General features: G+C 53.0%; 1 protein-coding gene across 1 annotated transcript in view; it reads right to left on the bottom strand.

Annotated features, from left to right (window-relative positions):
* The window catches only part of LOC129496138 (cholesterol 24-hydroxylase), a 28977-nt gene extending 16820 nt beyond the window's left edge, over positions 1-12157 (bottom strand). The window contains exons 1-3 of the mRNA XM_055304141.1: positions 11938-12157; positions 5441-5521; positions 4829-4910 (exon numbers count right to left, since the gene is read on the bottom strand). Coding sequence (XP_055160116.1) covers positions 4829-4910; positions 5441-5521; positions 11938-12059 — 285 coding nt within the window. The 5' untranslated portion in view covers positions 12060-12157. The remainder of the gene's footprint in view (positions 1-4828; positions 4911-5440; positions 5522-11937) is intronic.
* Between the last annotated feature and the right edge of the window lie 4951 nt (positions 12158-17108).

Genomic DNA, 17108 nt, shown 5'->3' on the forward strand with positions numbered 1-17108 from the left:
AAGTTCCCACTGGCCAGAGTTAAACCTCAGACATAAGGCCTTTACGTGGTCCCCAGAAGAGTCACTCCTTAGTAGCGGGGCTAAGCTAATGCTAGAGTAAAATTCGACCCTAGACCAACCCTACAAGAGCCTTCAAGCAAACCTGGAAAGGATCAAACTGATCCACAGATAACTTTACCATCTGCCAAAATGGATTCCAGCACCCTTCAAAAGAATAAAACAAAACTGAGCACTCCAAAATGTACAACTGACAATGTTTAGGATCCAATATGAAATCACTAGACATGCCAAAGAGTGGAAAAATCTACCTACAACCAGGCCCAGAAATAACAGAGATGATGGAGTTTGCAGACAGGAACTTTTACACATTTGTTACAAATATTGAAAATATGTTCAAGGAGCCCACATATCCAAGAAGTTCAAAGACTCCTACGTAGCATTAACAAAAAGAACATGGGACAAAAAAATAAAAAATAAAAAGAACATGGGACACCTGGGTGGCTCAGTGGTTAAGTGTCTGCTTTTGGTTCAGCACATGATCCTGGAGCCCTGGGATCAAGTCCCGCATTGGGCCCCCTGCATGGAGCCTGCTTCTCCCTCTGCCTATGTGTCTGCCTCTCTCTCTCTCTGTCTCTCATGAATAAATAAATAAAACTTTTAAAAAAAAAGAACAGTACACCAAAGTGGATCATAATCAAATTCCTGACACCAGTGGTAAACAGAAAATCTTTTAAGTAGACAGAGATGAAGTGGTATTTTATTTGAAGATAGACTAAGTTAAAGATTATACTATAAATTCTAGGACAACTACTAAGAGAGAGAGAGAGAGAAGGAGATCTAATAAGCAAATAGTAGAGATAAAATGGAATACTGAAACATATTCAATCATGGGGATCCCTGGGTGGCTCAGCAGCTTAGAGCCTAGCCTGTCTTCAGCCCAGGACGTGATCCTGGAGTCCCAGGATCGAGTCCCACATCAGGCTCCCCATATGGAGCCTGCTTCTCCCTCTGCCTGTGTCTCTGCCTCTCTCTCTCTATCTCTCATGACAAAATAAATAAAATCTTTAAAAATATATATATTCCATCCAAAAGAAGACAGGAAAGGAGAAGAGGGGACGAACAACAGATAGGACGAGAGCAAATAACAGCATGGTAGCTGTAAACCTTAGCATTTCAATAATTACAATAAATATAAATAACTTAAGCACTCCAATTAAAAGGAAGAGATTTTGAGACTATAAAACAGCAAAATCCAACTATATGCTATTTATACAAAACCCACTCTAAATATAAAAACCCAGGGGCGTCTGGGTGGCTCAGTTAAGTGTCTACCTTTGGCTCAGGACATGATCCCAGGGTCCTGGGATCGAGCCCCACATTGGGCTCCCAGCTTTGCCAGGAGCCTGACTATTTCTCCCTCTCGACTCTACTCGTTCGTTCTCTCTCTCTTTCTCTCTCTCTCAAATAAATAAATAAATTTTAAAAACAAACAAATAAATAAATATAAAAACCCAGAGATAGGTTAAAAATAAAAGGATAGCAAAAGATACACCAAGCAGCACTAACTGGAGTGGCTCTGTTAATATTAGACAAAATGTCCTCAAGAAATGGAATATCACCAAGGATAAATTAGGAGGACATTTCTAAAGACACAAGGGTCAATTAATCACAAAGACACATCAGTCTTAAATGTGTGCACACCTAATAACAGAACTCCAAAATACATGAAGCAAAATTGATAGAACCAAAAACGGAAATAGAAAAACTCATGATTCTGGTCAGAGAGTTCAACATTCCTCTCCAAGTAATTGTTAAAACAACTACAGAAAATTAGTGAAGATTTAGAAGATTTGGTTAATACTATCAACCGACTTCTCGTAACTGATATTTCTAAAACATTCTATTCAACAATCATAGAATATACATTATTTTTAAGTGCTCATAAACAGAGATGCCTATGTGGCTCAGGGGTTAAGCATCTGTCTTGGCTCAGGGCATTATCCTGGAGCCCTGGGATCCTGTCCTACATCGGGCTCCCCATAGGGAGCCTGCTTCTCCCTCTGTCTGTGTCTCTGCCTCTCTCTCTGTGTATCTCATGAATAAATAAATTTTAAAAATCTTTACGTGCTCATAAACATTCACCAAGATGGACCATATACGAGGTCATAAAACAAGCTTCAATTCATTTGGGTGAATGGAATCATGAAGAGTATTTTCTCTGAACTCATAGAATTAAACTAGAAATCGGGCAGCCCTGGTGGCGCAGCGGTTTACCGTCGCCTGCAGCCTGGGGTGTGATCCTGGAGACCCGGGATCGAGGCCCACGTCAGGCTCCCTGCATGGAACCTGCTTCTCCCTCTGCCTGTGTCTCTGCCTCTCTCTCTCTCTCTCTCTCAATAAATAAATAAAATATTTTTAAAAAACTAATGAGGTTTTAAAAAAAATTAAACTAGAAATCAATAACAAAAGGTATTTGGAAATACTATAATATTTAGAAATTGAATAACACACATCTAGATAATCCATGAATCAAAGAAGAAATCACAAGGGAAGTTAGAAACTGTTTTGAGGGGCATCTGGGTGGCTCAACTGGTTAAGCATCTGCCTTCAGCACAAGTCATGATTCCGGAGTCCTGGGATTGAACCCTACATTGGGCTCCTTTCTCAGTGGGAGTCTGCTTCTCCCTCCACCCCTCCCCCTGCTCCTATGCTCTTTCACTCTGAAATAAAGTCTTCAAAAAAAGAAAAAGAAACTGTTTTGAACCAAATGAAAATAAAAGTACAATATATTGAAATATATTGCTAATGTAGTACTTATGAGATGTTCGGCTGTGAGTGCTTATATTAGAAAAGAAACAAGGTCTAAAATCAAGTTTCTAAACTCCCACCTTAAAAAAATTGAACAAGAACAAATTAAACTCAAAGCGGAAATAATGAAGAGCAGAAGGGAGGAAAAGAAATCATAAAGGAGGGAAAGGAAATAAAGAGCAGAAAGGAAATACTAAAGAGCAGAAATCAATAAAACAGAAAATGGACAAACAATGGAGAAATCCAATAAAACCAAAGACAGGTTCTTTGAAGAGATAAATAAAATTGATAAACCTTTAAGCCTGATTAAGAAAATAAGAGAAAACCCAAATTACTGTCTGCAGGAATGAGAGAGGATATAGCACCACAGAGCCAGTAGACATGAAAAAGTTAATCAATAAATATTATGGACAACTTTATACCAATAATTTTAACACTTGGATGAAATGGACAAATGCCTTGAAAGACACAAATTACCAAACCCAAGAAAAACAGAAAATTGGAATGGCCATAAATCACTTAATTAAAACAAAACAAAAGGTGCTTCCTTCAGAGAAGGAAGGCTCAGATGGCTCCACCAGTGAGTCCTATCAAACATTCAAGGAAGAAATGACATCACGTCATGCCAACTCTTTCAGAAAACAGAGAAAGGGGGACATTTCCCAACTCCTCTTACAAGGTCTATTGATCCACAAACCAGACAAAGGAATTATAAGAAAATAATAAATATAGAAACAAAAATTCTTAGCAGAAGATGAGCAAATTTTATCATGACCGGGAATGCAAGGTTGGTTTAACGCTTGAATATTAACCAATGCAACTCATCATATTAACATATATGGTTCAACTTTTCTCATTGAGCGTCATGAAGTTCTTTGTATATGGTTTTTGGTAGCATGCTTGAAAAATCTTAAACTGTGTCCATATTTGAAATTAAACTTTTTAAAATGATTTTTAGCATCCTGTTAGAGACACCATGGTCGTTCAGCTTTTCTCCTGATCTGGACCGTAAGTTGCATTCTCCCGCTCTCATGCCAAGAATCACCCTGCACATCTGCTGCGTACCCACTGTGAGAAATGAAGCACTGCCATTTATTGGGCAATTGCTGTGTGCCAAGCATGGGCTAGGTGGCTCACACACCTAGTTATTTCACCTCCACGCTTACAACCACCTGTCAGAGAGGCATCATCCCTCTTACAGATGAGGAAACAGAGATCCAGAGTGATGGCAGAGCCACCAGACCTGAGCCCAGTTTAGCCAACTCCAAAGTAAATGAGCTGATGGCCATTCTTAGCACCTACATGGCAGGCACCATCCTGTACACAATACACCCCCTGTACCCCCTGTCTGTTTCCTCGTCTCTAACACAGGGGCTGATAAGAGTCTCTACCCCTGTGAGGATTAAATGGGTTAATATAATGAAATACATAAAGAAGTGCATGTTTAAGTGTCTTTTGCCCCTTTATTAAATAAATATTTGTGTATATGAATATTTATTAAATAAATCAATGGCTAGGGATCCCTGGGTGGCGCAGCGGTTTGGCACCTGCCTTTGGCCCACGGCGCGATCCTGGAGACCCAGGATCGAATCCCACATTGGGCTCCCGGTGCATGGAGCCTGCTTCTCCCTCTGCCTGTGTCTCTGCCTCTCTCTCTCTCTCTGTGTGTGTGACTATCATAAATAAATAAAAATTAAAAAAAAAGATTTAAAAAAAATAAATCAATGGCTATTTAATTCTCACCATAGCCCAGAGACAGAGGGGTTATGATCCCACCCTGAAGATAAAAGAACCAAGGCTGAGGGAGGTTAGCTAGCTAAATGTGTGTGCACCCCCTGGGCAAAACTCCCAAACAGTGGGTGGTCAGAGAGAAAGATGCCATTCGTTTTTGGATCCTTGGGAAATCAGCCCAAACTCTGGTGCCTCTGGGACATTTCCCCACAGTCCCTGGGGTCAAGTTTCGTGCCCACAACCCAGGGAAGGGAAGGCCCCTCCCCATGGAATCCACTCTGCTTCCTACCTTGACCGACTCAGGGCTTGTGACGATGACCGAGGTTTTGTGGAAGACGTTGACCCGCACAACGGGGCCATACTTCTTAGCCCTGGAAACCAGAATGACCCAAAGGAAGCTGTCAGCTGTGGGAGAGGTGACTATCATCCTCACCACCCAGCAGGAAGATCAGGGTGTCCCATCCCAGGAGGGGCTTGACATGGTCTCCCTGCTGTGTCACACCCCCCACTGGTCTCAGTTCCCACATCCATAGAAGTAGGGTTGCTACACTCTTCCTTTGCTGGGAACCAAGCCATATCGTGCCTTTGAAAATGCTTTGGCAAGTGTAAAGCACCATTGTCTACACTGACTATGACCGAGTCACATACCCCGCCCAGCTTACAGATGAAGAAACTGAGGCTCAGAGTTTCTCATGGCTGGTCTCAGGTCACACGGCTGGTGAAAGGCAGAGTCAGCTGCTTTCTGAACCAGCCTCTCCTACCTCTCCACTCAGGGGAGGAACTTTGGGGGTGGGAGTCCCGGGGGGTGGGGGGAGTGTGTACGCTGACCTGGGGGGCGGGGGGGGTGAGGCATGAGGGCCCTGGGCTGGAGTAAGGGCAACAAATGACAATCAGTACCCACCAATCCAAAAACACATCTTGGAGCACGCGGCCACAAACCTCATCCTTTTTCCAGAAGTAGGGGAGGTGTCCTAGAAGGAAACTAGAAGAAACAGGAAACGTTAAGATCACCAGAAATCACCATTAAAGAGTGCTCCCTCCCCCCATAGGACTCCCGGAGGTCGGTGTCATTAGGCCCACTTCACAGATGGGAGGACTGAGGCCCGAGGAGTTGTGGCACTGGCTCCGGGGCACCTGGCGGTTGGAATGCAGGCGGGATGCAAACCCAGGTCTGGCCAGCTCCAGAGCTTTCCATAGAGGGGAGATGGAGAAGGATGAAACCATCTCCCTGGTGCAGAGGCCGGGGGCTGGCACATCCAAAGTGAACAATGGTATGTGCAATTACCTTGACACATCCACGGAACACTCACTACATGCTGGACACCATTCCACCCCTCTTTCCACCTGAGCCGCCCCCACCACCTGGAGGAAGGTCGTTTGTTAACTTGTCCCATAGGCAGGGGAGCTGCAGCCACAGAGGTGGTCATCAGCCCACCATGGCACGGCTAGGACGGGGTCACCCCAAGGTCCTTCTCACCCAGGGATTGTTTAGTCATGCTCAGTCTGCAGTGCAGGTGTGTAAGTCTGGTGTGATCACCACAATGTGAACAAGTCTGTCTGGTGTCACCTTGTGGCACATTTTTAAGGTGTTTCCTATCTCCCGTGTGACTTATTCCAGACAAGCTCACTTACTACACCATCTAGAGCGAGTTTTCTGGGTCAGAGACCTCACCTTTCCTGGAGGGAGATAGAGAGCAAATAAACAAATAAGTAAGTATGAAGTCGGAGAGCGATGGGAGAAAAATCAGGGGGTTAGGTAATCAGAGGTGGAGATAGGACGAGGGTTGTTATTTTCTGCAGGTGGGTCAGGAAATGTCCCTCTAAGAAGGTAACATTTGAGCTGCAATAAGTGAGGGACTTGGCTGCCCAGGTATCTAGGGGAAGAGCATTCCAGGCAAAGGGAAGAGCAGGTGCCAAGGTCCTGAGGTAGGAGTGTGCTTGGTAAGATTGAAGAACAGGGAGAAGGTGTTGAGGCTGGAGAGGAGTGTTTGAGGGTGATGTGGCACGGGATGGGGTCCCCAAGGTAGGGGGCAGATCACCAACAGCCTTGTGCACTGTTGTTGAAACTTTTGCTTTGACCTTGAAGTGGGGGCCACTGGAGGGTTTTGAGCGGAGCAGAGACAGGGTCTGACGGGTTTCTAAGGGCTCATCTCACGGCTGCTGTGCTGAGAGTACATGGGGCGGGTGGGGGCAGGAATGGAGGCAGGGACACCAGTGAGGGGCCGTGAGAGGGGACAGGGCTCAGACCCATGCAGGCGAGAACCCGGTTTCCATTGCGTGTTGTCAGAGGGGCCAAGCGGACTTGCTGTGGGTGTGGGTGTGAGAGCACTGTCAGGCTGAGCCAAGTCTCCTGGCCTGAGCGTTACAAGGATGGATGGGGCTGCCACTTACTAAGGCGAGGAGGCCTAAGAAGGAGCTGGTGGGGGGCAGCAGGCCCCATCATGCCCTTGTCCCTGTGGGCAGGCGGGGTTTTGAGGGCCAGCACTGAGGCTCTGCCTGCAGGAAGCGGGGGCCTGAAGTTCCAGCTTGCCACCCCCCCTCCCCCCCAGCAGCCTCCACCGATGACCCTGCGGCCTCCACCTGGGTGGGGTAAGCTCCCAGAGCTCCCTGGGGAGGGGGGGTTTGCACCTCTGTTGCTCCCAGAGGTAACCTGCTCTACTGGCTTTCTGACCTGCCAGGATAGAGACATGAATGGGACAGTCCTCTGCAGAGAGGCGGCACTCACAGCCCAGCAACTGGATTAGACCACAAGGGGGGCGAGTGTAGACAGAGAAGAGACCCCAGGACTGAGCCAGGCGGTCAGGCAGCAAAGGGACCACCGGCCAGGGAGACTGAGCAGGAGCTGCTGGGGAGGCCCAAGGAGAGCCAGGGGTGTGGAGTGGGGAGCCTGCGGAGAGAGCGGGACAGGGGAGGGGCTGGCACTACCCCAGGCTGCCCTGGGCCCGGGCAAGAGCAGGACGGAAGCGCTACCCTGGGCGCAGCTCCCGGGAGGTCACTCGGCCAAAGCAGGGTGGGAGGAGAGGTGGGTGCCAGAGCCCCAGGGGGTGGCAGGCCCAAGGGAGGGAAGGAAGGATGGGGCCCAAAGATAGACAGGCTTGGGGTGGGTGCTGAGGGGGTGCAGAGACAGGGGGTGGCATTTGGAGGGAACGGGAAGGGAAGAGATGGATTTTTTTGTGTGTGTGTTTTTTTTGTTGTTTTTGTTTTACAACATGTTATATAAAAATCAGAATGATGCAGGAGACAAGGAAAACTGATGGCACAGGAGGGGGGCCTGGCTGGGGCCAGGGTTGCTGAACCGAGGGGACGGCTCCCCGTGGCCAGAAGCACTGAGGTCCCCGGGGGAAGGGCGCGTGGGCCCCGGGCAGGGATGGGGGTAGCTGGCGGTGGCGGCACAGCCCTGGAAGGAAGTTCTCTCAGGCTGCTCCATTTACTCAGGGAAGTAGGAGGCAAGAAGAAAGGCTGGGAGTGGGGATGGAGGGGGAGGTGGCAGGAACTGAAGAGAAGCAAGAAACACTTCAAGAGTGGGCGGCCAAATGCACGAGGAAGGAAGTGCAGGGCGGCCGCCGGGCAGCTGAAGCCCACGGGGGTGAGCGGCCCTGAACTTCCGCTGCTCCACCTGCAGAAAGATGGGCCGTGGACGTCCCACACGACTGGCTGTATTTCCAGAACAATCTGCTATCCAGGGTCACTCCCTACAGCTGCCCGTTTGGGGAGAATGTTCTTTTGGGGACCACCTGAGTGAGAACAGGATCTAGGCGTTCCTCACTGTCCCAGGCCTGTCTGGGAACCTCTGCTGTAAGCACGGGGGCCCACGGCCACCTGGGGGAGAAGGTGAGTGACACCCCAAGAGGGCCAAGGGGACAGAGGAGTGTGGGGTCCCACTGCCGGGCACCGATGGAAACTAAAACCTCTTTCCTTCGGCCCCTGCAGGGGGCGCTGGGGAGCCAAAGGCAGGGCAGGAAGACCAGGTGTTGGAAATAGGTAAGGGATGCAGAATTCCCAGGGGGTGGAACCTGGGATGGGGCTGGGGGCCGACAGAGGCAGGCCCCTGCTGGCAGGCTGAGAATGACAGGGCTGCCCCCCAGGAGACAGAGGCGGGTGAGAATCCTCCGCCCTGCCGGGTCCGTGGCACATGCAGTTTCCCATAACACTGTGGTTGGCACAGCGGCAATCCAAGGTTTCCTGAGGGCAAAGTCTTGGATCATAAAGAAGCAGAGGTCACCTGGAGGGTCCACTGTGAGGCCAGCCCCAAGGATGAAGGGAGCCCACACAGTGGCTGGGGGGGACACCTCCAGGAGTGAGGGTGAGTGGCCATGACTGTGCCCCATGCCAGTGGGAGGGGTGGTGAGTGCTCAGCTGGGCACCCAAGGTTGGGTGCGCCACCCAACAGAGCCAGTAAGGGGTGGGGTCTCCACCATCGCCAGGAGCCAAAGGGCCATTTGTTGAACGGGCCCCACCTGGGGCAGTTTGGCAAGTGGGAACGGGAGTAGGGAACCAGTGCCACCCAAGAGTCGCACTTGAAAAACTTATTCTGCAATAAATAAAAACTGGAAGAGAGAGACGCTTTTCTGTTGTCAAGTTTACATTCATCCCACGCTGCCAGGAGAGTGGGGCTGATGAGGAAGCTGAGAGCAGTGACAGGGAAATGAAGAAACCACAAGTGTGTGTGTGGGACCCGAAGGTGGGGTCTGAGTTTTCAACCGCTACATGGATGGTTGCAGTAGGATGTTGTGTGTGGGGAACTCCAGGAGGGTATCCTGGAGGAGAGGGCATACTGGTGACACCTGCTGGATAAGGAGGAAGATGGGTGGGGGTGGGGAGAGCACAGCAGCTGCTCCTTGTAAGGCAGAGGGATCCTTGCCTGAAAGTTGGCAAAGCCTGGAAGCAACCAAGGGGCAAACGTTACTACTAGAGACCCGATATGTACACTTCTTGCCAACCATGGTGTTGCCAATCACGGTTTGAGGATCCAGGCTTTGGATACCAAAGCATGAGCTAGAAAGAGGCTCCAGAACTTTCATTTAGCACAGGTTTATATGTGACCACCAAACAACTGTTAATCCCAAATCTTTTTGCATATGCATCGTTCAGTTCACCTCCTTAGAATAAAGAGCCCAACTATAATTATGTTTAATTATATAATTAGTATTATATAATTAACCTCCTCCCATTCTCCCACCCACCCACATGCACCTGTAGGTCACACGTCGCTTCTGCAGTGTAGGACTCGGGGGAGAAATCGGGCATAAGAGGGAAGAAATACAGACACATACTACTACAAGGATGAACCTTGAAACCATGATGCTGAGTGAAAAAAGCCAGCCACAAAAAGGCCACAGATTGTATGATTCCATTTATGTGTAACATCCAGACAAATCTAGAAAACAGATTAGTGGTTGCCTAGGGCTGGGGGGTGAGGGATGGGGGGAGGTGAGGTGTGACAACTAACGGGTTCTGGGTTTTGTTTGGGGGATGAAAATGTTCTGGAACCAGTGGTTAAGAATGATATACTCTGTCACTATACTAAAAAGTACTCATTGGACCCTTTAAGAGGGTAAATTTTATGGCATAGTTTCATTTTTAAAATGCAATTTAAAAAAATGATGAAGGCGAGGGGCAGAAAGGGGCTTGATTTAAGGTTCTGCCTTCTTGAGACAAAGAGACTTAGACCAGATCTGCGGTGCTTGAAGCACTTGGGTTTACGAGAAGACCAAGTCACGGTGAGACCAAGCCGAACAAGCACAAAGCTCATTCAATCCCAAGCTGTCGATGGCTGGTTTGCAAAGTTGGAAGGGTGACAGTGTACCTAACAGAACTGGTAGGCGACTTCCACCATCCACTTTGAATCACTGTTTATCGAGTATCTACTATGCCTGTACCAGCTGCTGCCGCTGCTGTGCCAGATGTCAGGGACAAAGCAGTGAACAAGACAGACACAGGCCTATGGGAGAGACAGACACTTAACAAAAGGTTGCACAAATAATTACCCAACTCTTACAATGACATAGAGTTCACAAAACGAACATGATATATTCGGGCACGGAAGCAGGTGGGAACCTCCCTGAGGAGTTAGCATGGAAGCCTCGCCTGGAAGGTGAGGGGAAGAACCATCTAGGTGGCATGGAAGACAGAGCTGCTAAGCATGGGGAAAGGAAGACCCCAAGGTGGGCGAGGGCACCTGGGAAGACAGAGGGCCAGCAGGGGGGAACAATCGCCTCCCTGTATCACCAGCCACAGAGATCTTTCCCAAAACCACCCAACAGGGATTCAGGCTTCCGATGCCAGGTCATCTGGCTTGTGCTGGAGGTGGGCACCTTCCAGAAGGTTCATGTCCTGAGGTTTTAAAAAGCGTGTCTACTACCATTGTTTATTCATTCATTCAACAAATATTTATTGAGCGTCTGCAATGTGCCAGGTGCTGGGGATACACGAGCGAACACACAGCATCCCTGCCCTCCCGGGGCTCACATTCTAAAGGGGGAGACAGACACAGTCAACAAGTGAACAGACAGTCAACAAGTGAACACAAGGTAACTTCAGGGGTGATGGCCCCTTAAGGAGTTGCGGGCTAGGTGGGCTTTACACAGGGTGGACGGGGAAGAGCACGACCCTGGAGCTGCAGGAGGGGGGTTGCAGTGAGCAAGCAAGGGAGGGGGGTGATGAGAACAGTACAGAGTGGGGTTCTGAGGACTCAGCAGGGGCCTTGCTGGCCACGGAACGGACTTAATCTAGAATTTAGATTTCCTTCTCAAGTGATGGAAAGCTTTTGGAGCAGAGAAATGACACATTTGATTTAAGCTTCAGAAAGGTCATTTGATTTAAGCTTCAGAAAGGTAAGCTTCTGGTTGGGGGGTGGGGGAGGCAAAGCTAGGTGGGGGTAGGGGACAAGGATGGATGGAAGTGCTAAGGAGAAGACAAAAAGGGTATATATACCAGGACAGACATACAAAGGGGAATGTGACCAAAGGGAAGCGTGTCCCGATCCAGGTGGAGTGACCCCGTTCCAAGTCCCAAAGTTAAGAGCGCCCACTTCAGAGCCAAGGCGGACCCCGGGCTGAAATCTAGGCTTACCAACTGTGTGACCTTGGGCAGGTGACTTTGCCTCTGCGCGCCTCAGTCTCCTCGTCTGAACGATGGGGTAACAATAGCGCCTACCTAACAGGGTTGTCGCTGCCATCACGTTTGTGGGGCCCAGCAGAGCGCGGTGGGCGCCGAGCAGCTGCTGCGGCTGTGAGTAATTTGTTACTAAGAATAGTTAGCGCCCCTCTCCCGGCCGCCGCCTCCCAGCGGCCACGCGCAACCGCGAGGCTGGACCCCCGGCCCCACGCCGGCTTGGACGCGCCCCCCGGCCCCCTCTCGAGCGCCCCATCCAGGCCCCCGCCCCCACCCCCCGCTCACCTGGGCCGCGGCGGCCCGGGGATGTGCTCGTAGCGGCTGCGAGCGCGGTGCACGAAGGTGCAGCAGAGGCCGAAGGCGACCAGGACGGCGCTGCCGAGCAGCAGCAGCAGCCCGGGGCTCATGGCTCCCGGGCAGGCCAGGCCAGGGTCGGGGCCGGGCGCCGAGGGGGCGGGAGGCCGCGAGCCGACTCAGCTGTCAGCGCCGCGCGCCGCCTCGGCCCCAGGCCCGGCGCGACCCAGCACCGCCCACTCCCGCTCGGCTCCGCCCCCGCCGGCCCGACCCCGCCCAGGGCGCTCCGGCCCCGCCAACCGCGTCTCCGCCTCCGCCTCCCGCTCCCGGGCCCCGCCCCCGGGCCCGCCCCCGGCCCCGCCCCGCTCCAGCCCAGGCCCCGCCCAGAGCACGGGATTTCCGCCAATCACGACGCCGCTTCTGGCTCAGACCCCCCCCGGGCCCCGCCCTCTCCCCGCCTCCCAGGCCCCGCCTCCCTAGGCCCCGCCCCCGGGCCCTCCAGCTCCGTTCCCACGGCGGTTCCGCCCAGAACGCGTTGTCCTTGGCAACCCCGATTCCTCCGCGCTTCCTGCCCCGGCGGCGGTGTTGGGTCCTGCTGGCTGGTTCCGCTCTCTCGGGCGCCTGCAAATAACGGTTCTCTCCGGTGCTAGGCCCCTTCCCGGGAACCCCATCCCAGCCTCCAAGCCTCCGACTGTTCCCACGCCCCTCTCTGGAACCCCCAACCCCCAAAGCTCGTGCCCCCTGCCTGGCCGGTCCCCGCGGCGCCCACGGGGCAGGTGGCGAGGACCCCGGGGACGCAGGGAGGTTGTGTCTGCAAATGAGGAGCGCTCAGCGGGACCAGGGTCTGCCCTCCCGGCGTCTGGGCGCCTCCAGAACCTCCCAGACCCAGGAACAGCCGGGTCGGAGGCGTTGGCCTAGGTCCAAAGGAGCCGCAGGTGGGGCCCGTGCAAATCTGGGTGCGCAAGGTGGCCCTGGAGGGAAGGCGACACATGTGCCCGCGGGGACCATAGGGTATCTGTGAAGTACTAACCGAGCCTTCCGTTTATGTAACCCGCTTCTCCCCACCCGCCCGGGTGTGACAGAGCAAGCCCAGCTCTGCACTTCCAGTTCTCACCCCTCCACTGGGGAGGCCACCCAGAGTGGGAGCAGCGGATGGGAAGGGCCGAGTGTGCACATTCCTGGTACCGGTAAAGCTCCAACGGGCTGGGAAGGAGGCGCCCAAAGACTGAGGCCGCCGGGTGCCTGAGAAGGGGACATGCCACTACCCCATTCGTGGGCTGGTCCCAGAGAGTTTGGGGGGCTGGGAAACAGAGGTCTGTGTACCTCTTTCCCAGGGGCAGCCAGGGACGGTCCTCCCGTCAGGGCCATGACTGTGAGGGTTGTGTGCCCTGCAGGGTGATGGGGAGCACCACGCTTTAGCAGCTGGACCTAGGGACGCCTGGGTGGCTCAGTGGCGGAGCGTCTGCCTTTGGCTCAGGGCATGATCCGGGGTCCCGCATGGGGCTCCCTGCTTGGAGCCTGCTTCTCCCTCTGCCTGTGTCTGTGCCTCTCTCTGTGTTGCTCATGAATAAATAAATAAAATCTTAAAACAACAACAAAAGCTGGACCCAGAGAATTTCTGTCCCTGGACCCCCACAACCTGGGCATCCATCCTTCCCACCCAGCCCACCCACCTCAGGGAGCTGGACACCACTAGTCTGGGGCTCAGAGGCATTGGCTTGCCGTGGTGCCTGCCCCCATGTGGCGGTAAGAAGCAGCCACTGGCTGGCCCTGCTTAGAGAGGGTGGGTGGGGGTGGGCAGGTTAGGGAGCCCCTCCTGGGCTGTGAAAGCTCCAGGAGCTGGGGGCAATCTGGACGGAGGACCCCCAACCATTGTTTTTTTGAGGACAGGGCCAGATCCTAAACTGCTCTGGGCACAGGCTGGGGTCTCCCACGAGGCGGGCATGGGGAAGCCTCAGGGTACTTCGGTGAGCCTGAGCCTGTCCAACTAGAGCGAAGGAGAGGAATGGGCCTTAACATTCTCTGGTGCCTCACTCAACACCGGTAACCTCAAGCTCAAAGTGACCATGGCCCCACTGGCATTTCTGCCCACAGGACACCCCTGTCGCTGACTGGGGCGAGTCAACAGTATCTCCTCCCCATGTACCAAGTCTACTGCTGTCCCACTGCCACCTCATCTGATTCTCCAGCTCTCCTGTGATCAGGTGGGGAGTGATGAGAGAGAGGGCACCCCAAGGCTCGGGTGGGTCTCCGCACCCTTCGCCTGGGCAGGCAGCACTACAAGCCGCCAGCAGAGGGAGCTGCCTGGAAGCACGTGGCCAACCACCTGGCCCTTCGCAGGAAAGGTCTAGACTCCAGGGTCCTCAATGTGGTAGCCACTGGCCACAGGTGCCAGTCCAGCCACTTGAAACATGGCTAGTCCAAGCTGAGATGTTCTGTGTGTGTAGAACAGACACTGGATTACACTGATTGGATATAAAAAATGGTTTTAAAATCTCATTAATATTTGTATATTAACTGATAAAATGATAATTTTCAAATATGCTGGGTTAAAGAAAATATCTTATTAAAATTAATTTCACCCTGATTTCGTGTTACATTTTTAGCACGGCTACTAGAGAATTTGAAGTGACCGATGTGGCTCTGATGATGGGACAGCACTAGTTGGGGGTGGTTCTCAAAGTGTGGCCCCTAGGTCGACAGCATTAGCATCACCCGGTGTCACAATGCAAATTCTCAGCCCCGCTGAGATCTACTGAGTCAAAAACTCTGATAGGCCTCCAGCGACTGGTATGTGAACCAGCCCTATGAGTGTTTCTGCTCAAGTTTGGGAACACCGGGCAAGAAGTGGTCCCCCAGCAGGAATCGCTGAGCGGGATCGCGGGCTCTGAAGGCTTCCCGCTCTGAAAGCAGGCTCTGGAGTAGCTGCCCTCGCTTGAGTGGTGCAAAGCTGCCTCCCATCGGAATGTGGGACCAAGGCCCCGTCCTGGGTCCGGCTTGTTGGAGGGGTTCAGGTAAACAGGGGATAAACGAGGCCCCGTCGGTGACCCGGAGTGTCATTACCCGAGGCTGACACCATGGATGCAGTCCTGGGTGCTACGCTACACCTGGGACATCCCTGCCCCATTTGGGCTCCAAGGATTCAAAAACTGAGCTGTGTGACACCGGGTGGAGGCGGCCCCTCTCTGGGCCAGGTTCTGAGAGACCTCTCTAACTGCTGACTGGAAGCCCGATTAGAGCGGAAGATGGCAGAGGTTGACGGGGAGCAGAGGGAGCCTTGGCCAGGGTCACCCCTATCTCCAGAAACCCTGGAGGGCTCTGGGGCAGGATCAGAGTCCTAGGGGACAGAGTCACTTGTGGATGCTCCCTCGGCAGCCAGCTGTAGGTAGTGGAGTGAAAGGAGCACTGGACGGCAAGTCTGAAGCTGGCTCTGCCTCTTTCTAGGCTTGTGTCCCCATCTGCACAATGACAGGGGCCTATGGGAATTGGGGCCGACACTGAATTCAATGCTCTTTAGGCAGCGGTGTGATGGCCCAAAGCTGGGTCTCCAGAGCCCTACTGCCTGGTTTCAAATATTGGCCACATGACGTTCGGCAAGTAAGGAAGCTTCTCCGGGCCTCAGTTTGCACATCTGTACAATGAAGGGTGAGCATCATAGCTGCCTCCTACAGGTTAACAGGAGGATTAAGTGAGTGAACACTAAGTAAAACTTTTAGGACTGTGCCTAGCACATAGTAAGTGCTCAGCAAACATCAGCTCTCCACCCTTGTTACTGCTGAAGGGGCAGTGAGTCTGTGTCAGCCTCCTCGTCAGGAGTCAGGCTGAAGCCTAAGCCTTGTTTGGAGCCGAGGGGTCAGGAGGACTGAAGGGAAGAGCACCCCGCCCAGAGGAGTGGAGGGGCCTAAGACTGCTCCCAGCCAGGGCCTGGCTGAGGGCTGGACCACTCCACCATGTGGGGGAAGGTACTAGAGGCCAGGCTGGTGGCTCCAGGCCATCATGCTGAGGAGCAGTGGGAGATGCACCTCCCCATCACTTATGCCCCACTTCCCAGGCCACACCTGATGGCATCTTGGCTCTCAGGCCCTGACATGAAGGGAGAAAGATCACAGGGTGAGGAAAGGCAGGGAAGGGCATGGACGAGCCCCAGGAAGAGGCTGTACAACCCCCCAGCACCACTGTTCGGGGCCCAGGAGGACCAACCGCTCTGGTCGCCCCACTGGGTAGGGCCAGGGTGCCGCCCTGCTCTGGAGGGCCACCCACCTTCCCTGGACTCTAGTCTCTGCTCAGCCCTATCTGGGACAGGCCCAGGACACTCAACCTCCCCAGGCTTGTTTCTCCATGTGCGTGGTGGGGAGTTGGGCCCTCGCAGCTGGCACTGTTCGGAATTTCCCTGCATCTGGAGGAGATGCCCGTTGGCTATCGCTGGGCAATGGGACGAGGCAGGGGCCTCCAGCAGGTGCTTCCTGGCCAGGCTGGCAGCCCACAGTGGGCTGGAGCCCGGCATTGGGGGGGGACCCCTGGGCCAAGCCGCATCTTGCTGCTGGCCTAGCAGCACGTGGACCAGGTAGTTCAAGAGTTAGGATGCCAGCAGGTGCGAGAGCTAGGCTGTGTGTGCTCTTCTCCCCTCTCTGGCTGTGCCCCTCAGTTTCTCTGCCCATAAAAGGAGCAGGAGAAGGGGGCTTTTCAAAGGCTTAAGTGAGTTCACACATGCTGTACTGTCCTTACCACGGTGTCCTGCACACAGGCCACGCTCAGTGGCAGGGCTGTGGTCTCCAGGTGGGCTCAAGGTGGCCAGGCCCAGGGCCCTTGCCAACCACACTGACGGCAGAGGTACAAGAAGTCTGAGAGGTGACCTTGAGCTTTCTTCTGCCGTCCTGTACTCCATACTCAGCTCATGAGCAGCCAGGAGGCACCCCCCACCCCCAGGACTTGCCTGCTCCATTTCCTCTGCTGGGCACACCACCCCTGGCGCCGGCTCAGCTCTCAGAATAATGGACAGCGTGGGCTGGGATGACCCCCCCAGAGCCCCAACGGGCCCTGGCATGGGCTATATCCTGTCCTTACTGCCCAGTGCCCATCTGCTTATCCTCTCTGCTCCCCTATCAGAGGGTATGTCCAACTGTACTTGACACCCCCTCACAGACCCGGCACGGGGCCAGGGT

The sequence above is a fragment of the Nyctereutes procyonoides genome, unplaced genomic scaffold (genome assembly GCF_905146905.1).
Source record: "Nyctereutes procyonoides isolate TBG_1078 unplaced genomic scaffold, NYPRO_anot_genome, whole genome shotgun sequence".
Classification (NCBI taxonomy): domain Eukaryota; kingdom Metazoa; phylum Chordata; class Mammalia; order Carnivora; family Canidae; genus Nyctereutes; species Nyctereutes procyonoides.